The sequence below is a fragment of the Penicillium alfredii genome (genome assembly GCF_028826965.1).
Source record: "Penicillium alfredii strain IBT 34128 chromosome Unknown utg000005l_segment0_segment0, whole genome shotgun sequence".
Lineage (NCBI taxonomy): Eukaryota > Fungi > Ascomycota > Eurotiomycetes > Eurotiales > Aspergillaceae > Penicillium > Penicillium alfredii.
Window position 1 is genome coordinate 300,072 of NW_026622702.1, and position 18,712 is coordinate 318,783.

At 51.0% G+C, this 18,712-nt stretch overlaps 8 protein-coding genes across 8 annotated transcripts; 7 read left to right on the top strand and 1 right to left on the bottom strand.

The window, feature by feature from the left end:
* Positions 1–404: 404 nt before the first annotated feature.
* NUU61_003542 (serine/threonine-protein kinase) lies at positions 405–2,383 on the top strand (the record flags this gene model as incomplete). Its single annotated transcript, XM_056654124.1, has 5 exons — positions 405–577; positions 637–1,454; positions 1,513–1,600; positions 1,657–1,894; positions 1,946–2,383. 5 exons carry the CDS (start codon positions 405–407, stop codon positions 2,381–2,383), a joined length of 1,755 nt encoding a protein of 584 aa, XP_056512151.1.
* A 517-nt stretch (positions 2,384–2,900) lies between these two features.
* NUU61_003543 (MGMT family protein) lies at positions 2,901–3,469 on the bottom strand (the record flags this gene model as incomplete). The annotated part of the gene is made up of 3 exons (XM_056654125.1): positions 2,901–3,063; positions 3,155–3,281; positions 3,355–3,469. The coding sequence occupies 3 exons, from the start codon at positions 3,467–3,469 to the stop codon at positions 2,901–2,903; spliced, it is 405 nt and encodes a 134-aa protein (XP_056512152.1).
* A 207-nt stretch (positions 3,470–3,676) lies between these two features.
* Positions 3,677–4,687, top strand: cwc26 (putative cell cycle control protein (Cwf26); the record flags this gene model as incomplete). Its single annotated transcript, XM_056654126.1, has 1 exon — positions 3,677–4,687. One exon carries the CDS (start codon positions 3,677–3,679, stop codon positions 4,685–4,687), a length of 1,011 nt encoding a protein of 336 aa, XP_056512153.1.
* Positions 4,688–5,231: 544 nt separating this feature from the next.
* On the top strand, positions 5,232–6,727 carry NUU61_003545 (putative nuclear envelope protein Brr6; the record flags this gene model as incomplete). Its single annotated transcript, XM_056654127.1, has 3 exons — positions 5,232–5,343; positions 5,416–6,317; positions 6,365–6,727. The coding sequence occupies 3 exons, from the start codon at positions 5,232–5,234 to the stop codon at positions 6,725–6,727; spliced, it is 1,377 nt and encodes a 458-aa protein (XP_056512154.1).
* An 844-nt stretch (positions 6,728–7,571) lies between these two features.
* Positions 7,572–8,880, top strand: NUU61_003546 (uncharacterized protein; the record flags this gene model as incomplete). The annotated part of the gene is made up of 2 exons (XM_056654128.1): positions 7,572–8,665; positions 8,718–8,880. The coding sequence occupies 2 exons, from the start codon at positions 7,572–7,574 to the stop codon at positions 8,878–8,880; spliced, it is 1,257 nt and encodes a 418-aa protein (XP_056512155.1).
* A 543-nt stretch (positions 8,881–9,423) lies between these two features.
* Positions 9,424–11,144, top strand: NUU61_003547 (trehalose-6-phosphate synthase; the record flags this gene model as incomplete). Its single annotated transcript, XM_056654129.1, has 5 exons — positions 9,424–9,718; positions 9,798–10,167; positions 10,231–10,604; positions 10,660–11,002; positions 11,075–11,144. Coding segments are annotated over 5 exons (1,452 nt in total), but the record flags the coding sequence as incomplete, so codon positions are not given.
* Positions 11,145–12,705: 1,561 nt separating this feature from the next.
* On the top strand, positions 12,706–14,695 carry NUU61_003548 (amino acid permease; the record flags this gene model as incomplete). Its single annotated transcript, XM_056654130.1, has 8 exons — positions 12,706–12,883; positions 12,940–13,051; positions 13,105–13,231; positions 13,284–13,441; positions 13,491–13,670; positions 13,722–13,816; positions 13,867–14,238; positions 14,295–14,695. 8 exons carry the CDS (start codon positions 12,706–12,708, stop codon positions 14,693–14,695), a joined length of 1,623 nt encoding a protein of 540 aa, XP_056512157.1.
* Positions 14,696–16,879: 2,184 nt separating this feature from the next.
* NUU61_003549 (SGNH/GDSL hydrolase family protein) lies at positions 16,880–17,914 on the top strand (the record flags this gene model as incomplete). Its single annotated transcript, XM_056654131.1, has 2 exons — positions 16,880–17,179; positions 17,249–17,914. The coding sequence occupies 2 exons, from the start codon at positions 16,880–16,882 to the stop codon at positions 17,912–17,914; spliced, it is 966 nt and encodes a 321-aa protein (XP_056512158.1).
* Between the last annotated feature and the right edge of the window lie 798 nt (positions 17,915–18,712).

Here is an 18,712-nt window from a genome sequence, read left to right on the forward strand (position 1 = left end):
ACTATTCCAACCCACTCCTTGACCAACCCAGCACAGAATCCCCAGTCAATCCACCATAGATCTCCGATCCAAATGTCCATCTGATCGACACCTTCTTGTGCCTGATGCGACAAGTTCGCCACTGTGACTTGGCTGCTTGCGGACCCCCCCCCAACTTGATCATTTTTGATGTCGACTTGTTCCTTGGCCAATCACTTTCTCTGATTTTATTCTTCAATCTGTGTCTATTCATCGTCCTCTTTTCGTTGTTTTATTCTCCGTCATCTCTCTCTCTCTCTCTCTCGGTTTTCCAGTGTGTTCCGTTCCTCGGTGTGGTCCATCCGCGCACCGCCCGCCTCTTTCCAACTGACATTCGTGTGCCCCGCCTCTCAGCTGCCTTCCCCCCCCAACACCTGCTCCACAACATGGAGGGAGTTGATCTTACCAAGGCAATGTTCAACAAAGGAAAGCAGATGGCAAATGTCGCAGCATCAGCTGCCAATGGCAACGGTGGAAAGAAGAGGAGAAAAGGGACGGATTTGAAGCCTATCGTCACCAACGAAGGGAATCCCGCGCCCGGCGAAGCCGCCACTGAATCGTATGTGTTGATGATCTGGGAGCTGTGGACTCGAGCATCTAACCCAAGTTTATTATCAGAAGCGGTGCTGCGCCTCCGACAAACCCTAAACCCACTGTGGCATCGCGTTCACCGTCTTCATCGTCTGGCGATGAACTGGAAACTACAGCCGAGGAGGAAGACTCAGAGGACTACTGCAAGGGTGGGTATCACCCGGTCGCTGTCGGGGAAACATACAACAATGGGCGCTATGTTGTTGTGCGCAAGCTGGGCTGGGGTCACTTCTCCACAGTCTGGCTGTCGAGGGATACCACCACCGGAAAGCACGTCGCACTGAAAGTGGTTCGTTCCGCTGCCCACTACACTGAAACCGCCATCGATGAAATCAAATTGCTCAGTCGCATCGTCCAAGCCAAGCCATCCCACCCGGGTCGGAAACATGTCGTGAGTCTGCTGGACTCGTTCGAGCACAAAGGACCCAACGGGGTCCATGTGTGCATGGTGTTCGAGGTGTTGGGCGAGAATTTACTGGGATTGATTAAGCGGTGGAACCACCGGGGCATTCCGATGCCGTTGGTGAAGCAGATCACCAAACAGGTGCTGCTGGGGCTCGACTATCTTCATCGCGAGTGCGGGATCATCCACACGGATCTGAAGCCGGAGAACGTGTTGATTGAGATCGGCGATGTGGAGCAGATTGTCAAAGCCCATGTCCAAGAAGAATCGAAGAAAGAAAACAAGGAGGATAACCGGAATGGCCGGAGACGACGGCGGACGTTGATCACGGGGAGCCAGCCGCTCCCCAGTCCGTTGAACACCAGCTTCAGCAGTTTCGACTTCAAGCACAGCTCGTCCAACTCCCACAGCAGTCTTAGTCAGATGGTCAACGAGACGACAGGTGAGTGGTTGATGACTGGGAGTCTTTGAATCGGCAGAATTGACTGACCGGCGCATAGTAACATCCTCAGCAGAGGCGCCATCGATGAAGGAGACCCTGGGCGTCAAGGAAGAGGACGACAAACAGAAGCAACGAGAGAAGACAGCGTACGTGGTTATTGTATGCATATAACCCCGAAACAGACCGAGACTAACCTGTGCAGCGATCTCCTGGAGAGAGAGGTGTCTGGTATCTCTCTCGACAAGGACTCTTCGACCAAATCGCTGGAGGAGGAGATCTATGCCAACATTATTTCCGTGAAGATCGCCGATTTGGGTAACGCGTGCTGGGTCGGTCATCATTTCACCAACGATATCCAGACACGGCAATACCGATCTCCCGAAGTCATCCTGGGAGCGAAATGGGGTGCCAGTACCGACGTGTGGAGTATGGCGTGCATGGTATGTTATGCGATCAGACCCTCCGATATAATGTCTCTAACCCTACTTCAGATCTTCGAACTTATCACCGGAGACTACCTTTTCGATCCTCAATCGGGCACCAAGTACGGCAAAGACGATGACCATATTGCACAGATTATCGAGTTGCTCGGCCCATTTCCCAAATCGCTGTGTCTGTCCGGGAAATGGTCCCAGGAGATCTTTAACCGCAAAGGTGAGCTGCGGAATATCCACCGGCTTCGCCACTGGGCATTGCCCGATGTTATGCGAGAAAAATACCACTACTCGATGGAGGAGAGCATGCGCACCAGCGAGTTCCTTCTGCCCATGCTGGATCTTTCCCCAGAGCGGCGCGCCAACGCCGGTGGTATGGCGTCCCACGAATGGATGAAGGAGACTCCGGGAATGGACGGGATCGAGCTGGGAATTGTGCCAGGAAGTCGTGGGGAAGGTATCGAGGGGTGGGCCACCGAAGTCAAAAGACGATGAGAGCGCCGTTTGGGAGTTGCAATGTTCTATTCGTCTCTTTGAGAGCCCTGGACGAGGCAGTTCGCTAGATTTTTCCTGGACTCGTCTCGACATGAGTTAACGATCTTTCTTTCTCTTTCTCTTTTCCTTTTCCACTTACGGGATTATTCTGGCTGGTTTCATGTCTTGATTTGTGTTCTACTTTCTTTTTTTTTGGGGTCCCTTGTTGATAGTTGGTTGGATGGGGGTGTTTTCCTTCGATATGATGCCCGTACCCTATGCCCTTCACCTTATTTCGCCCTTCTTACACTCTCCACCTTTTCCTCCTGTTCTTCCCGCCTTCCCTACTTTTCCCAATAGACTCTTGTCTCTTATTTACTGTCTCTGTGCCTCTGATCGGATTGGCTGGGTCTTTGTGGTTTGATCGGCGAATTCATCCCTGTTAGACCCTGTGCCAGAAACGTTGGCTCAATATATGGATTCGGTCTTTAAATGACTTCTGCTTGCTTGTATGTCTTCCAACCTTGCGCCTGGGAACTTAATCTAGCTTCAACCCGTCATCGACCTCCTCACTAGGCAACCGCTTTGGAAACCATCCATACTGCGGAAAACTAACATGCATCTCACCCATATTGTCGATAGTTACCTCGACACCTTCCAGCCGGAGAGCGTCTGCCTGACGGGTTGCACCACCAGGCTCACTGCGCATATCCAAAATCAGCCATGAAAGAAGCCTTGGAGAGAAGAATGATAGAACTCGGACAGGAATTAAAGACTGAAGAAACAACACACCGGTGTGAAATCATTCCCTTGGCATTAATTACCCGCTGCCAGGGCACGCTTTGTGAAGTGAAATGGAGGCCCGACTCGGGGGCCGGGAGAGCTTTCAAGGACATTCCCACTTGGCGGCCACGCTGCGCTATTAGAAACGGAGTAGATCAGTACCACACAATTGGTATGTGAGTGTTGAGGCAAAATAGAGATTATCATACGTTCACCCAATAAAAATGCAATGTAACCGTAGGTGGTGACTTGGCCAGGGGGGATCTCTTGGACGGCTGCGTAGACGGCATTGGTCCACCACTCTGCTTCTTCGGAGCGAGGCATGGTGCAGTACAATATTTGGATGTCACATCACCAAGTCTGAAAACACCAGATTTGTGAGAAACGCGAGTTCTCCAGAAACCCAAACACGCGAGGCGGGATACAGTTCGGAACAAAGATACCCCGACTATCTATCGATAAGTCCCATTTTCCAGCAAGCACTCTTCTCTCGTTTACAGTCACAACTTTCCCAAGACCACAGTCGAGACCATGCCGGGATCACTTGCCGAGTACCTGGCGAAGAACTACCTCACAGCCGATTCAGCAACGGAGCGACCGAAGAAGAAGCGCAAGAAGACTAAAGCCACCGACACCGCAGGCTCGGGCCTCATCATCGCCGATGACGACCCTCCGGATCTGCGCTCAGCACATACACAATCATCCCAGGATGATGAGGACCGTCCATTCATCGACAACACAACGAAAAGTGCCGAGTTCCGTCGAGCCAAGAAATCGTCCTGGAAGACCGTCGGGGGACCGGCGCCGGGGAGCGAACAAGACGCGGCCGATGCGATCCTGGCGTCCGCAGCAGCGGAGCGAGCCGCACAGCGTGATGCAGACGACGATGGCGATGCACCGGTGATTGAGGGCGAGGAGGTGGACGAGGGCCCGCGGATGGAGTCCGGGGCGCGGGCAGGACTGCAAACCGCAGAGCAAACGGCGGCAATGGTGAAAGCACAGGAGCGGCGACGTAAAGCCGATGCGGCGCTGTACCGCGACCCGGCATCCTCGGACGCACAGGCCCAGGAGACGATCTACCGAGATGCGTCCGGGCGGATCATCAACGTGGCGATGAAACGGGCCGAGGCGCGGCGCGCCGAGGAAGAAGAGCGCGAAAAGGAGGCGCGCGCACGCGAGGCACTCATGGGCGATGTCCAGCGCCAGCAGCGTGAGTCCCGCAAGCAGGAGTTGCAGGAAGCAAAGATTATGCCTGTGGCGCGCACGATCGAGGACGATTCTCTTAACGAGGAGCTCAAGGCCCGCCAGCGCTGGAATGACCCCGCTGCTGGGTTCCTGACTAAATCTTCGGGTCCCGGGGCGAGCGTGACAGGCAAGCCGTTATATCAGGGCGCTTTCCAGCCTAATCGGTATGGTATTCGGCCTGGGCATCGCTGGGATGGAGTGGATCGTGCCAATGGGTTTGAGAAGGAGTGGTTTGCGGCGAGAAATCGCAAGGGTCGCAACGAGGCGCTGGATTATCAGTGGCAGATGGATGAGTAAAAGTATCTCTTTTAAGCGCTGCTGCTGGGGGACTTGTGTGATATACCATGTTATGGGTGCTGGACACCCAACATAGATCAGTTTACTGTCCATAGATGGCCTTTGGTTGATGAGTTAATCTACGGCATGTATTGCAGTCTATGCCACATACTAAGTAGATGCTTACGCCGAGCTAAAGGTTACTGGGTCTTCATCTAATCATGAATAAGCTAAATGTATTTAAAATCCGAGGAAATAAACAAAATATCGATCGAGTTATATACCTCGGTAATTACCAGCGCTTTCTCACACAGTTTGAGGACATCCATTGCACTTCAATAATATTTCATACCAACCTGCTAGTTCATTGAAGGATGTTTCCAAATATAAAAATCTTTTTAAATAATAACAAGAAAAAGGATAGTCACAGGGAATATCTGTATACTTCTGGGTTCCTCAGCGCGGAGGCATCCATTGCTGACACATGTGGTTGCTCCGCCGATGTTTACCCCAAACAAAACCTTCCCGCTTTCCATCCCCTCCGCCACATTGCACTGTCCTCGTCATGAATAAGCGCTCTGGAGAGAGTCCGATGGACTTTGAATGGCAGACCACTGCGCCCGGCGATATCACGTCACCCTTTTACCAGCTCAGCATGCAGCACGAGAACAAGAAGCGTGAGCCTGGATCATTGAAAACTCGAGACGATACCTAGTTCCTTCTGGCTAACCTCGGAGACCATCGCATAGGCACACATAGCGCATTCGACTCCCCCGACAAGAAGCCCTTACCAGGTCTCCGCGCGCCCAACTCGCAGCCCTTCCTCTTCTCCCAGCCGCGGCCGCAGCCCGCGCCGCCGTCTCCCAAATCAGTGTTTGGCCAGCCGGCTTTCATGACACCCCGGAAATTGGAGCTCGACTTCTCGTCCGGTGCGGAAAATATGTCGTCGCCCGAAAACGCAGACAACGAAGACACCCCCGAGCAGCCGTCCAAGGGCGGGAAGCGCAATTCCCTGTTTAATCTCTACGGCCGCTTTGCACCGAGCCCGGGACGAGGAGAGATCCCGCGGATGAACCACTACTCGGGTGCCCTGGCTCGCCGGGTACAGAAGAAACGACGACGGGATCGGGAGCTCGGCCGGCACATCCGTCACGACAGCGACGACGAGAGTGATCGGCCTAGTTGCAGTGAGGGGCAGACTGGCAAGGCCGCTGCAGAGAAAACGGGACAGAATGCGAAATCGCAGGCATCGCGCGTATCGTCGTTCTCTGAGTTCTTTGCTCTGCTTGAAGCACATCCCAACGTACCCGGGATTCTGTCATGGTGGGCACAGCTGGTGGTGAACTTGTCCCTGTTTTCTCTTGCCGTGTATGTGGTGTTCGGGTTTGTGTCGGCCATTCGGTCGGAGTTTGACCAGGCTGCCGAAGAGGTGTCGGACACCATCCTGGCAGAGATGGCGACTTGCGCCAAGAGCTACGTGGACAACAAATGCGCCGGAGGAGACCGGCTGCCCGCCCTGGAGACGGTGTGCGAGAACTGGGAACGATGCATGAACCGCGACCCGGCCAAGGTTGGCCGAGCCAAGGTGTCGGCGCATACTATGGCTATCATTATCAATAGTTTCATCGACCCTATTAGCTGGAAGGCCATTGTGAGTGGTGTGACTGTTTACTTGCGATTTCTTCTAACATTTTCTAGATGTTCTTCCTGGCAACCATGTCGACCGTGACCGTCGTCAGCAACTGGTCTTTCCGCTCATTTAGAAACCGTCTTAGTCAACAAGACTACTCGCAAAACGCCCATAACTTCTCCCGACAACCCTCCGGCCATGATGCATCCATGCATGCCCAGCCCCTGCAGCTGCAGCACAATCCTTCCTTCGGCTATTACGGCCAACAGGACCCTCGGCAAACTGCCGTTGTTGGCTATGGAGAGAAGCGAGATGCACCATTAATGCTCGAAAACACCCGGCCGATGGACTTTGTCACCGAACGCAGCCGTGACCGCGAGAACCACCTTCGGACCCCGAGTCCGTCTAAGCGGGGCCGCAAGTTCGCTTAGTTTGCAATTGGAGGTTTGGTCTGGCGTCTTCGATTTTTTTTTTTTTTTTTTTTTTTTTCAATTGGGTCCTGGCAGCATCACTACGGCGGACATGGGATGGGAATTTGATTGCAGGTCGGTGTTTCTTTTCAGCATATGTTTACCATTTTCATGGTGTTTTCTTTCGATTCTTGTATTTTCTTTTGCCTTCTTTTACCCTTTCTTTCTTTTCATCTTCTCCATGGCTGGTTTCGGCCACTGTGGCTGTCGTCTCATTGCTGTTCCCTGGACTTGATCCTAGGGTTTCTCATCTGGCATTATTTCTCCTTGTTATAACCCTACATAGCCAGTCAATTCATTCTGTTCTATATCACCAGGTCCAGAAATCAGCATTCTATGTGATTGGTTCCAGCTACAAGCTACAGTAAGTAGAAAATGTATCGGTTCGTGAACTCTGCCGACCCTTGCTCGGCCGATGGATACTCACCGGTGGCCGAGCAGCTTCGGCGGCTGAGGCTTGGCAGGTTCGCCGCAGAGTTGGCCGAGAATTTTGAACCAGACTTGGCCTGCTATTTTGTAGAAGATTCATTTGTCGAGCAATGCCTAGTGAAATTTCTAAAAGTATGGGTTTCTGGTCTGTTGTTCCTCGGTGCTCGGCCATGTGTGTTCTGCATGTTTCGAGATAGATCTAGCAGATGGCCGAGCCGATCCCGAAGACCAACAGACTATATGATAGTGAAAATTTTGCATGCAGAGATTGAATGATGATTGCAGCTATATGAGGCCTTGGATCCTATAGTTACTTGCTTGTACCTACGACTATAGACCACCCAATCCGCAATATCAACCATAACATCAGTCCAGGATGCACCATGAACCTAAACTCGACACACACTCCTCCTACCCAGAAGGAGGCCGTGCAGCCAATCTAGTGGTCCTGGGCAGTTTCAGCGCCATCATGGGAGGACTAGGACTGATGAACAGCATTGGCGTCTACCAAGCATGGATCGCAACTCACCAACTGTCGACCATCAGCGAAGGCCAAATCGGGTGGATCTTCGGCCTATACAACTTCCTGGTCTTCTTCTGCGGCATCCAGATCGGACCGATCTTCGACGTGCGCGGGCCGCGCCTGCTCATGTGGTTGGGGTCCAGTTTGCTCGTCCTCACCTTCGTGTTAATGGGGTTCTGTCGCGCATACTGGCATTTCCTCGTGGTGATTGGGATCCTGGGCGGGATGGGCACGTCGTTTATTTTCATTGTCCCCGTCGCAACTATCGGCCACTACTTCTGTCGGCGGCGCGGCGCGGCTACGGGCCTTGCCATGTCTGGTGGTAGTCTCGGCGGCGTGGTCTTCCCGCTGGTTCTGGAGACTCTGGCGCCGCGGCTGGGGTTTGCCTGGGCAACTCGCATTGTAGGGCTAGTCACGCTGGTACTGCTGGTTCTTGGTTGCTTGCTCGTCCGGCTCGATATCCCCTCCAAACCGCCTGTTTCGCCGCCGTCGGCTAAGGTCTTCCTGCCCGATCTCACGATCCTCGCTGAACCCGTTCTGGCACTCACCACACTGGGTGTGTTCTTCATCGAATGGGGGTTCTTCATCCCGCTCGAGTATATTGCCTCGTACGCTCTTGCAAGTGGGATCTCGCACCGGCTCGCGTTCCAGATGGTGGTGTTTCTCAATGCGGGCTCCTTTCCTGGCCGCTGGCTGCCGGGCATTCTGGCGGACCGCATCGGGCGGTTCAACACGCTGATCTTGACGAATGTTCTCTGTCTGATTTCCGTCTTGGGGATCTGGATGCCTGCCAACGGAAACATCGTAGCGACGGTGATTTTCTCGGTGGTGTTTGGGTTCGGCAGCGGTAGCAATATTAGTCTGGTTCCTGTTTGCGTGGGCGAGCTGTGTCCTGTCGAGAATTATGGGCGGTATTATACAACTGTGTATACCATTGTCAGCTTCGGGTAAGTCCTCTCTTCCCCTCCTGCTTTTGTGGCAACTGACTAATGAATGTAGGGCTCTGACGGGTGTCCCGATTGCCGGCGAGATCATCCATCGGTGTCGTGGCAAGTACTGGGGGTTAATTGCATTTGCAGGGTGTGCTTATGCGGCGGGACTGAGCTGTTTTATTACGGTCAAATGGCTTCAGAATGCTAGGAGCAAAAAGAGTAGTGTCTGAGCTACTGCAGCTCGTGTTGATGACTGACATGGCTATGATGAAACCTCTCTTCATTGAAGTAGAGAGCCGCCACTTAGGCAGAAAATAGACACCTAGAGATATAATATCTTGGTATAGATAGAATAAAAAAATTATATACTTAAAATTAACCTATCTTAAGTAGATATTTTTTTTTTTTTTTTTTTTTTTTGATAGTCACTGTCTTCGAAGTGTACCGAGGCTTGTTTGTGAGATATTGTTTGCTGCTATCAGCGAACAACCCCATGGAAAACACAAGTGATTTTCATTTGAAACTGGAGAATCAGTGGAAACAGTATATTCCACCAGAGCTGCAAAGAGGCGTTCGAAATATCTTGGCATGTTCATGCTGACGTCGAAGTGGCCATGTCTGCGGCAAGAGGCGACAGCAGCGCAGCTTGCGTGGCTCTAGCTGTTCCTTGAAACACAGAACATATTCGTTTGATCTCAGTATTCCATTCAGAAATTGCTGCCCTAAACGATCACCCAGACCCGAAATAGCCCCGTTACACATTGATCGAGTAGCACAGCAGTATGGGCTCAGAAGACAAACGCAACCTCATCATCGTCTCTAACCGGCTTCCTTTATCCGTCAAGCGGGTTGATGGTGCCTTTGAGTCATCGCTGTCTAGCGGAGGCCTCGTCACATCCTTGTCTGGGCTGACCAAGTCGACGCAGTTCCAATGGTTCGGCTGGCCAGGGATCGAAGTCAAAGATACCAAGGATCGGGAGGAAGTATGCAAGAGCCTGGGCGAGCACAACGCGATCCCAATTTTCCTCGATAGTGGATTGGCACATGAGCACTATAACGGGTTTTCTAGTAAGTTTAATTTGCTAGCTTCTGTTCTTATTTCTGTTTGGTTTGGTTGCTATCAAATTCCAATACCTGACCAGTCCAGACCGCATTCTCTGGCCAATCCTCCACTATCAGTCTGGCGTCACCTTTGATGATGGTCCATGGCAGGCCTACCGGCGGGTCAACGAGCTGTTCGCCGACGCGATTGCCGATGCTGCCGATGGTGGAACACTGATCTGGGTGCACGACTATCATCTAATGCTCCTGCCTGAGCTCCTGCGTGAGAGGCTGAGGCAGCAGGGCAAAGCATGTGCCATCGGATTCTCTCTCCACACTCCGTTCCCGGCAGGCGACTTCTGGAGAAATCTCCCTGTGCGCAAGCATCTGATTGAGGGGCTATTGTCAAGCGACCTGCTCGGATTCCACACGGACGAATATAAACAAAACTTTATTGATACCTGTGCCAGTCTGCTGTGAGTGAAATGTACTCTGCAACGAATTTGCCCAGGGGATATACAAACTAACAGGTTCATTAGCGGGGCCCGCACCCAAATCCCAAATCAAATCGAGTATAAGAACCGGCTGGTCTGTACGGATAAGTTCATCGTCGGGATTGACCCCCAGAAATTCACCGACACCCTTCAAAAGCCCGAGGTCCAGGATCGCATCAAGACCCTGCAAGAGCGATACCGGGGTGTCAAGGTGATTGTGGGCGTTGACCGCCTGGACCATATCAAGGGCCTCACGCAGAAGCTGAAAGGGTTTGATGCGTTCTTGGACGATAACCCGGATCTGCGTAACAAGATTGTGTTGTTCCAGGTGGCCGTGCCTAGCCGGGAGGATGTTAAGGAGTATCAGGAGCTAGAAACAGAACTTAGCACGATGGCAGGTAAGATCAATGGCAAGCATGGTAGGTGCTCTAGCAACTTGAAAGGAAGCTGCCGGGAAATCACTGACCATTCTAGCAACCCCGGAGGGCACACCGCTACTCTATATGCACCGCTCGGTCCCATTCACCGAGCTGACCGCGCTGTACGCCGTCGCCGACGTGTGTCTGCTGACCTCCACCCGCGATGGTATGAACCTGGTGTCGTTCGAATATGTGGCCTGCCAGGAAAAGAAACACGGAGTGCTGGTCCTATCCGAGTTTGCCGGAGCTGCCTCGTTCATGCGCGAGGGGAGTATTCCATTCCACCCCGCCAACAAAACTGAAATGTCCGAGGCCATCTACCGGGCACTGAATTTGGACAAAGAAGAGCGGAAGCGCAAGTATGAGTATCTGCGGGACTTTGTCAACACGAACACCAGGTAGGGCTCTCTGACTCCCCTGTGGCTACAGAGAAGAATTCCACGTCAGTAGAGCTAACCATTTCTCTGTAGTGCGAAATGGGGACAGACCTTTATTGACAAGCTGTCGCACCGCTGTCGCCGACCGGGAGATCCATGCTGAACGGCATGTTCACAGACCATCTTTAGTGGTCAAGACTGAGGGTAAACGAGCGAGAGAGAGGATGTCAGAAATAGATATTGCAAAAGAGACCGCAAATAGAAATGAAGAGGACTTGTTGTTTTTCTTTTCCACCAGGAAAATAATCAAGTCAAGCCTATGAGTTGGCTTTGCTGATGCACACACCCTCCAGCCGCACCAGTATTTCATCTAACGTATTGCACTGTCCTTGAACGATCTTTGTAGCTACACTATGCTGCAGTCATCGATATAGCAATCAACCCAACCCTATATTAAATGATATACAATTCCCCGGCCTAAATTGAGTCCACCCCCACCTGGATCCACCACCATTCCCGCAGTGCCAAGTCCCCGAGCCAGGGGGCCCTGCATAATCATAAACTATAACCTCACAAATTCCTAATTCGGAAATCCACATCACCACGTCCACCTCAGGCTTCCCCCGCGCGTTCCCCACGTTTCTTATTTCGACGCATCCCCCGTAACACACCAGGTGACACCCCCGGCCTTCGCACCCCATTGGCCCAGCACGAACAAGCTAAGAGCTCGCTTATCACTAGCGCGATTCGACCTGGAGGCATCAGGTATAACTATTTCCATCTGCCAAGACATGTCTTCCTTTCTCCACACCCCCACATCCTTCCTTACCCGCTGATGGACTCTTGGCTTTGGTTTGATCTATTTTGGTGTTATCCTTGTCCATTTGTTATGTCAGTGTCTTGTCGTGCACCCCGAAACCTGGTCGGGGTTCACTCAGGACAGTCCTTGAGCTCGAGGGGTGATTGGCATGTTTCCTCTGCTCTTTTCCTCTTCTGTTTTTTCTGTGCCGGTCTATTTCTACTCCGTCTATGTCGGGTTGGATGCCAGTGACGACGATGATTGGAAGTGGCTTCTGAACATTGTGCTGAAGATACAGGCGGATGTCTGAGTCACTGGCATCTACGTCGGGGCAGCTTCTTAATTTTGTTTCTTTTCGTGGTGCTTGGATTGTTTTGGATCATTTGGATGATCTGCTTTAGACGTTTTGGATGCCCTGGGGGGGTCAGTTTCTTCTACTTTGCGAGTTGGACTGACGGACCGAGTGACGATGAGATAGGCGAAGTCTAAGCCTTCCAAGGCCATGCTGAAAACCATCGGACTGAGTCACTCGTGTCTACATTGAGCAGTCTCTTGATTATGTTTTGGATGAGTGGTTTGTGTTTCTTTTCTTGGGGCTTTGGATGCTCCCTTGGTTGAGATGGATGATATACTTTGGATGTATATCCCTTTTCCACTTTACCATTTGGACTGCCAGATCCAGTGACTGTGATGATAATGTTGGGGAACAGAAACCGGATGTTGAAGGCCAACGATCTGAGTCACTGGCATTTATCCCACGAAAGTCTGCAGTTATCTCGAGGCCCACATGTTATGCTCCGCCCGATTATCACGACATCACCGACAAATGAACATCCCCGCAGATGCCTCCGCGTCGCATGACAGAAATTTCTGCTGAATTGCACGGTCTTTCTAGAAGAAAAAAAACCCAACACTGGTTGCTCCGATGACAGACAAACTCGATTACAATGCCGTTGCTTATCGGGCCCCCAATGATGGCGATACCACAAGTTTCCGATCGGCGAACACCAATCGGCCCGATGAGGAGGCCGCAAAGGATCCCGGGGTCGCTCCATTAAAGCGCCAGCTACGCTCAAGGCATTTGCAGATGATTGCAATTGGGGGTAAATTGAATCTGACATTTGCCGATCAGGAAATTCGCTGATGTTTCGACTTCTAGGCATTATTGGTCCTGGGCTGCTTGTCAATTCTGGAAATGCGCTACATCAAGGTGGACCAGCAGGCGCGCTCATCAGCTTTTGCTTGGTTGGCATTATTGTGTTTTTTGTTATGTATGAATATGTCTTTCAATTTGGTTTTGAAAGGTACTAATACATAAACACAGGCAATCTCTTGGCGAGATGGCTACTGTTATTCCGGTCTCGGGCTCATTTACCGAGTATGCAGAGCGTTTTGTCGATGATTCTCTTGCATTTGCGCTGGGTTGGGCATATTGGTGGCTCTGGGTGACGGTACGTGGATGTGGAAAAAATTTCGAGGTCTCTCACTGACAGTTTACTATAGGTTCTTGCCAACGAATACAACGCAATCTCGCTGGTCATTGGATACTGGACTGATACCGTACCCCAGTGGGCATGGATCCTTATATTCTGGGTGCTGTTTCTGGGTCTATCGAATCTGGGTATTCTGGCATACGGCGAGATGGAATTCTGGCTCTCTCTGTATGCACCGTCTATTCTATTGCAGGACATATATGCTGATACTTCCAAGCATCAAAGTTCTAGCCCTGATTGTCTTTTTCATTCTTGCAATCTGCATCAGCTCTGGTGGTATTGGTCCGCAAACGATCGGATTCAAGTACTGGGATAAGCCTGGCGCGTTTGCAGATGGCATCAATGGTGTTGCCGAAACTTTCGTCGTGGCGGGTACACTCTATGCAGGCACTGAAATGTGGGTTCTTGACTATCCTGCAAGGTTGTCGGTATATTGACAATGATCTAGGGTTGGAATCACTGCGGGCGAATCATCAAATCCTCGGCATGCAGTGCCGAGGGCAATCAAGCAGGTCTTCTGGCGCATTCTGATATTCTACATTGGTAAGGGGTTGTTGGTTAAGAAAGATGTAGCACTTGCTAATGGTCCCCAGGTACAATATTCTTCATTGGAATTCTCATGCCGTACAACGACAGACGCCTGCTGGACTCGGCCTCCAAAACTGCTAGTTCACCCTTGACCATTGCCTTGACTGACGCCGGGATTCTACCGGCAGCACATCTCATCAACGCCTTGATTGTGGTGAGTGTGATCTCGGCAGGCAACAGCTCACTATACGTTGGATCCCGCATCCTACGGTTCATGGCACATAATGGAAAGGCGCCACAGTTCATTGGTCGCACCAATCGTGCTGGCGTGCCCTGGGTGGCTCTGATCTTTACCAATGTTTTTGCCTGCATTGTCTTCCTGTCGCAGTCATCTAGTGCAGGAACAGTATTCGAGGCTTTGGTAACCCTTTCTGGAGGTATGTGCCGTGGAACGATCATCTCTGAGAAGATTCATACTGATTGTTGATTCCAGTGGCCACTTTCATCGTCTGGGCTACCATCACCGTTGCTCATATACGCTTCCGACGCGCCCTCGTTGCACAAGGCCAAGATCCCTCGAAACTCCCCTACAAAGCGGTGCTGTATCCCTGGGGCACATATTTTGCGTTGGCAGCCAACATCTTCCTGGTTTTCTTCCAGGGCTACACCTGCTTTCTGAGCCCGTTCAGCGTGTCTGACTTTGTGATCAACTATATTCTGCTGGTGGTCTTTGCGCTATTTGCGGTTGTATACAAGTTCTGTAACAAGACCCGCTTGGTCCGGCTGGAGGATATGGATATCTGGACTGGGAGGCGCGAGTACCCAGAGATGGAGGAACAGTCACGCCCGAAAACAGTATGGTGGTCACGCATTTTTTCGGTGGTTGTTGGGTAGACTCTGACTACTAAGCGATTGGCGCCGGTTCCGTCGGAGGCCGGAGTGATCCACATCTACAGCTTTGGCTATATCATGAAATGATTGAACATGAGACTTCTAATAGATAATACTATTTCTTCGTGATCAAGCAATGCCTTGATTAAGTACAGTCAAGCATTTAATGTGGGTGTATTCAATATCCAGACTCTCATCGTCTAATCTTCCACCTCCACACCTCCACATCGCCAGTACTTTGACATAATAGCACCGTGGTGTTCATTGCAGAGCCTTATTAGGCCGATAACCGACTCCCCGATCTTGGCTGCATGTTGGCACATCTCGGCAAGGACCCAGGAGATTGTCGATCCTCGCGTTGCGCCGAGCATCCGCTTTTCCAGAAGAAACCCGACCACCATTCGATCCTCCACGCTGTTTGAGCTGCTCCAGTCAACGGCTGTGTACAGATTATGAGTACTTTTGTTCACCAGTCTATACCTGCACCTGCTGATTGGTGGATATCCCTCATCGGGGATGACCGGTGATGCTTTGGTCCTGCAGTGCTTTGTCGGCCAATGATGGCAACCAAGTCGAGATGTAGCATTGCGATGCAGACTGTGTTGTTGCTTCTCTGAGCGGGGGCATACTTGGGCTTCTGGTCGGGCTTGCGACGGAGATGGACTTGGTTCTATCTGGCGCGGGTATATAAGCCCAGTAGATCTCGCTTTCTCTGTGTCTGTGGCAGGGACACAGTCAGAGCCAAGAAGAAGGACCAGATTCTTGATTCTCAACCCCATCCGACGAGATCTTCCTAGTCTACTTGTGTCATTGGCCGTGAACTCAAGGCCACTGGATCCCAGCTTCATCAGATAAGATGCAGTACCGGGTAAGACAAGCCACCCGGGTTTACCAAAAAAAAGAAGCCAATAACATCGCCCTCGCCCTCTTCTTTACAAGCACCCTCTCCGCTCCCACCACCCTCAAACCCCTTCTGCGCCTGCGCCTACACATGTGGAACAGTCTGCTACGCCGAAAATGCCGTCAGCACCGCCCAGGATCAGTTGGCGGGCGTGATTACCCATACAGGGGCTGGTGGGAATCATGTTATTGCTTGCGAGTAAAATATACTAAAGGGATGGGGATGATCTTGAATTGTTTTTTGCATTTATTGAGAACTTGAGGAGAAATGACAGCATAGTTTGCGGTAATTTCAGATTATTATTGATTTTAATTGCAGGATCACGTTCTGTGGCTAGGAAGGAAAGCTTACAATGTGAGAATGCTTAGCATAGCGTGTTTGTTACCAAAAAGCGAAAGGATCTCCCTCGCGATGGGCAGGACCCTTGAAATTTTATACCGAATTATACCGGACTCAGCATCCATACGGGGCCAATACTATTTATATAGTGGAGAAAGCTGTGGGGGCGCCCCAAAGCCAAGTTATTTAAGGAATATATAAGCCAATAGCCATTCAGGGTTCATATCCACTCACTACACAATTAAGAGATATATGCTGATCCTTATCTGAAAAGGGTTAAATTCAAGCAAGCCGAGGTGAGATCGTATTCAAATTGAGTTCCTGGTGTTCATATATAATATACAAGGTAAGCCGAGATACCGTATGCCATGTACACTGTTCGATTGGCTCCTATAATGAGACTGAGCAATAAGGCCAGACATTACAAAAGTGCCATCATTTGGAATGGCTGTGAATAAGCAAGCTTACCTGGATTTAATACTATGGTTACATTTCAAATCTATAGCATTAGCAGTGTGTTCTTCATGGTATTAGTGTTGCGGCGGGACGCCTGACAGGTGTATAAGGCCAGGGGCCAAGCTAGGGGCCAAGACATGGCCCCATGTGCACAAGCAGCCCCTGGCTCAGCTCGACGAAGATGATGCTGCAACATGACAAGGAGAATATGGCCATTGGATAGAGCTTCACTTGTTCAGCCTGCGCTACACCCAAGAATAAGGCCACCATCTCGTCGATATGGCTGAGAGCTCACAGCCTCAAGCTTTGAATGCATACTTATGTTGCGACGGAAAAATACGACGGTAGCCCACGGATAGGGATCGGCATTCCCAACTACACTAAATGGCTAGTGTGAAATGGATCGGATCCCCCCATACAAGAACTATTTAAGTCTTGGGTGCTCCGCCCATCTTGGATACAGCGAAAGATCTTGGCCCCAACACCTCACCATGGCACTATCATTCAAATATTTCATTTCTTTGACCCTGTTTCTTGGGTTGTTTTTGATTTCTACTGCCCATGGAAACACCATTCCTAGCACCGGTGACATCGATGCTTCCAACTCCACCCTCGACAAGAGAGATGACAAAGTGAAGCTGCGGATTCTACCCCTCGGAGCCTCAATTACCTGGGGCTTGCTGTCGGAGACTCATAATGGATACCGCAAACCCCTGCGCGACCAGTTGCGATGGAAAGGATATGAAGTCGATATGGTCGGGACCCGAAGCAACGGCGAAATGAAGGACAAGGTTTGTGTCCCCTCTTCTTTTGACAAATTGATCAGTAGGGCTCACGCTATTATACTCCTTGGTGTATAGGACGTCGAGGCCCGCTCAGGCGACACCATCGACGAAGTTCGCGAAGCCGCCCAAGGCTCTCTGCCCTACAAGCCCAACGTCGTTCTCATCAACGCAGGAACCAACGACTGCGCCCAGGAAATCGACATCAAGAATGCCCACACCCGCATGCACAAGCTGATCAATAGCCTCGTCAAGGCAGACGGCATGAAAGACACCCTCATCGTGCTCTCGACCTTGATCCCCTCCCACAAGAAACAAACCGCCGAGCACCGCCCAGCTGTCAACAAGCAATACCGGCAACTGGTTAAGTCCATGAAAAATGAGGGCATCAACATTGTCCTGGCCGACATGGATCCCGAGGCCCCTGATCCCGGCCACGGCTGGCTCAAGTGGCCCAAGGACTACACGCACGGCGATAAGGCCGACTCTACTCATCCGAATGACTACGGGTACAGCAAGATGGCCTATGTTTGGTGGAAGGCGCTTGAAAAGGCCCTCAAGGACGACCTCATCAAAGACCCGCAGCCCTGGGATTCGGGCAGCACGTGTGCGGACGACAATGGGAAGTCGAAGCGCTCGATCAAGACCTTCGTGCAAAAGTTGTACAGTCGGTGCAAGAAGTCAGATCACACTGGTGATGACGGGCCGATCAAGGACCCCAAGTTGCCGGAGATGCCGCAGTAAATAGAGGGGTCAATGATGAGGATGGTATTTGGGCGAAGGCATATAATATTTGTCGAGTATGAAATAACTGCATTAATAAAGAGGAACTGTGGGGATACCATTGTAATCTGAAAGTAGCTAAATGTAGGAGACCGACTTTCATGTAGACACAAACAGAGCAAATCGTGTCCACACGCTGTGTAAGTCTTCTGGTTGATTTGGGTACCTAGAGGCAAACAGCAATCGACACCCGCACATTTGCGATAATGTGGGTTCTTGTCGTTGCCGGGGTTTGATACCCTCCAAGTGGTAGAGCCAGAGTATATGTTGAAATGTATGATCGACTCACCGGGGACTGAGTCTTTGATGTGACCGAAGACGAGTGGAGGCGGGGAGGGTGCAGAGACAGATGAAGGGAAGGAGGGTGGTTAGCGAATCAACAAGTATTAGTAGGTGAAAAAGATCATTGTATCGAAGAATCTCCATCGCATTTGATGGGAGAGCCAGATAACAGCGGGTTAATCAGGGGAAAAGGACGAGAAGAGAAGAAAACATGGGGTTTTGAGAAGCCCCCCGCACGGAAGGGAAAATCCGGGGTGCCGACTCGCCGCTTGTTTACGCGACTTGAGCTGTAGATGTGTCACGTCAATCATAATTGTTTATTCTTTCGTCTTGAGCTATCAATGATGCTTTGACTGTATTGCTGAGTAGGACTTGGAGGTTGGCAAGATCAACCAGACTTGGTTCCATAGTCATTTTCGACCTGATTATTTCTTCTGTTTTGACCCGCTTGTTTTGGTATCCCATCGATCAGAAGAT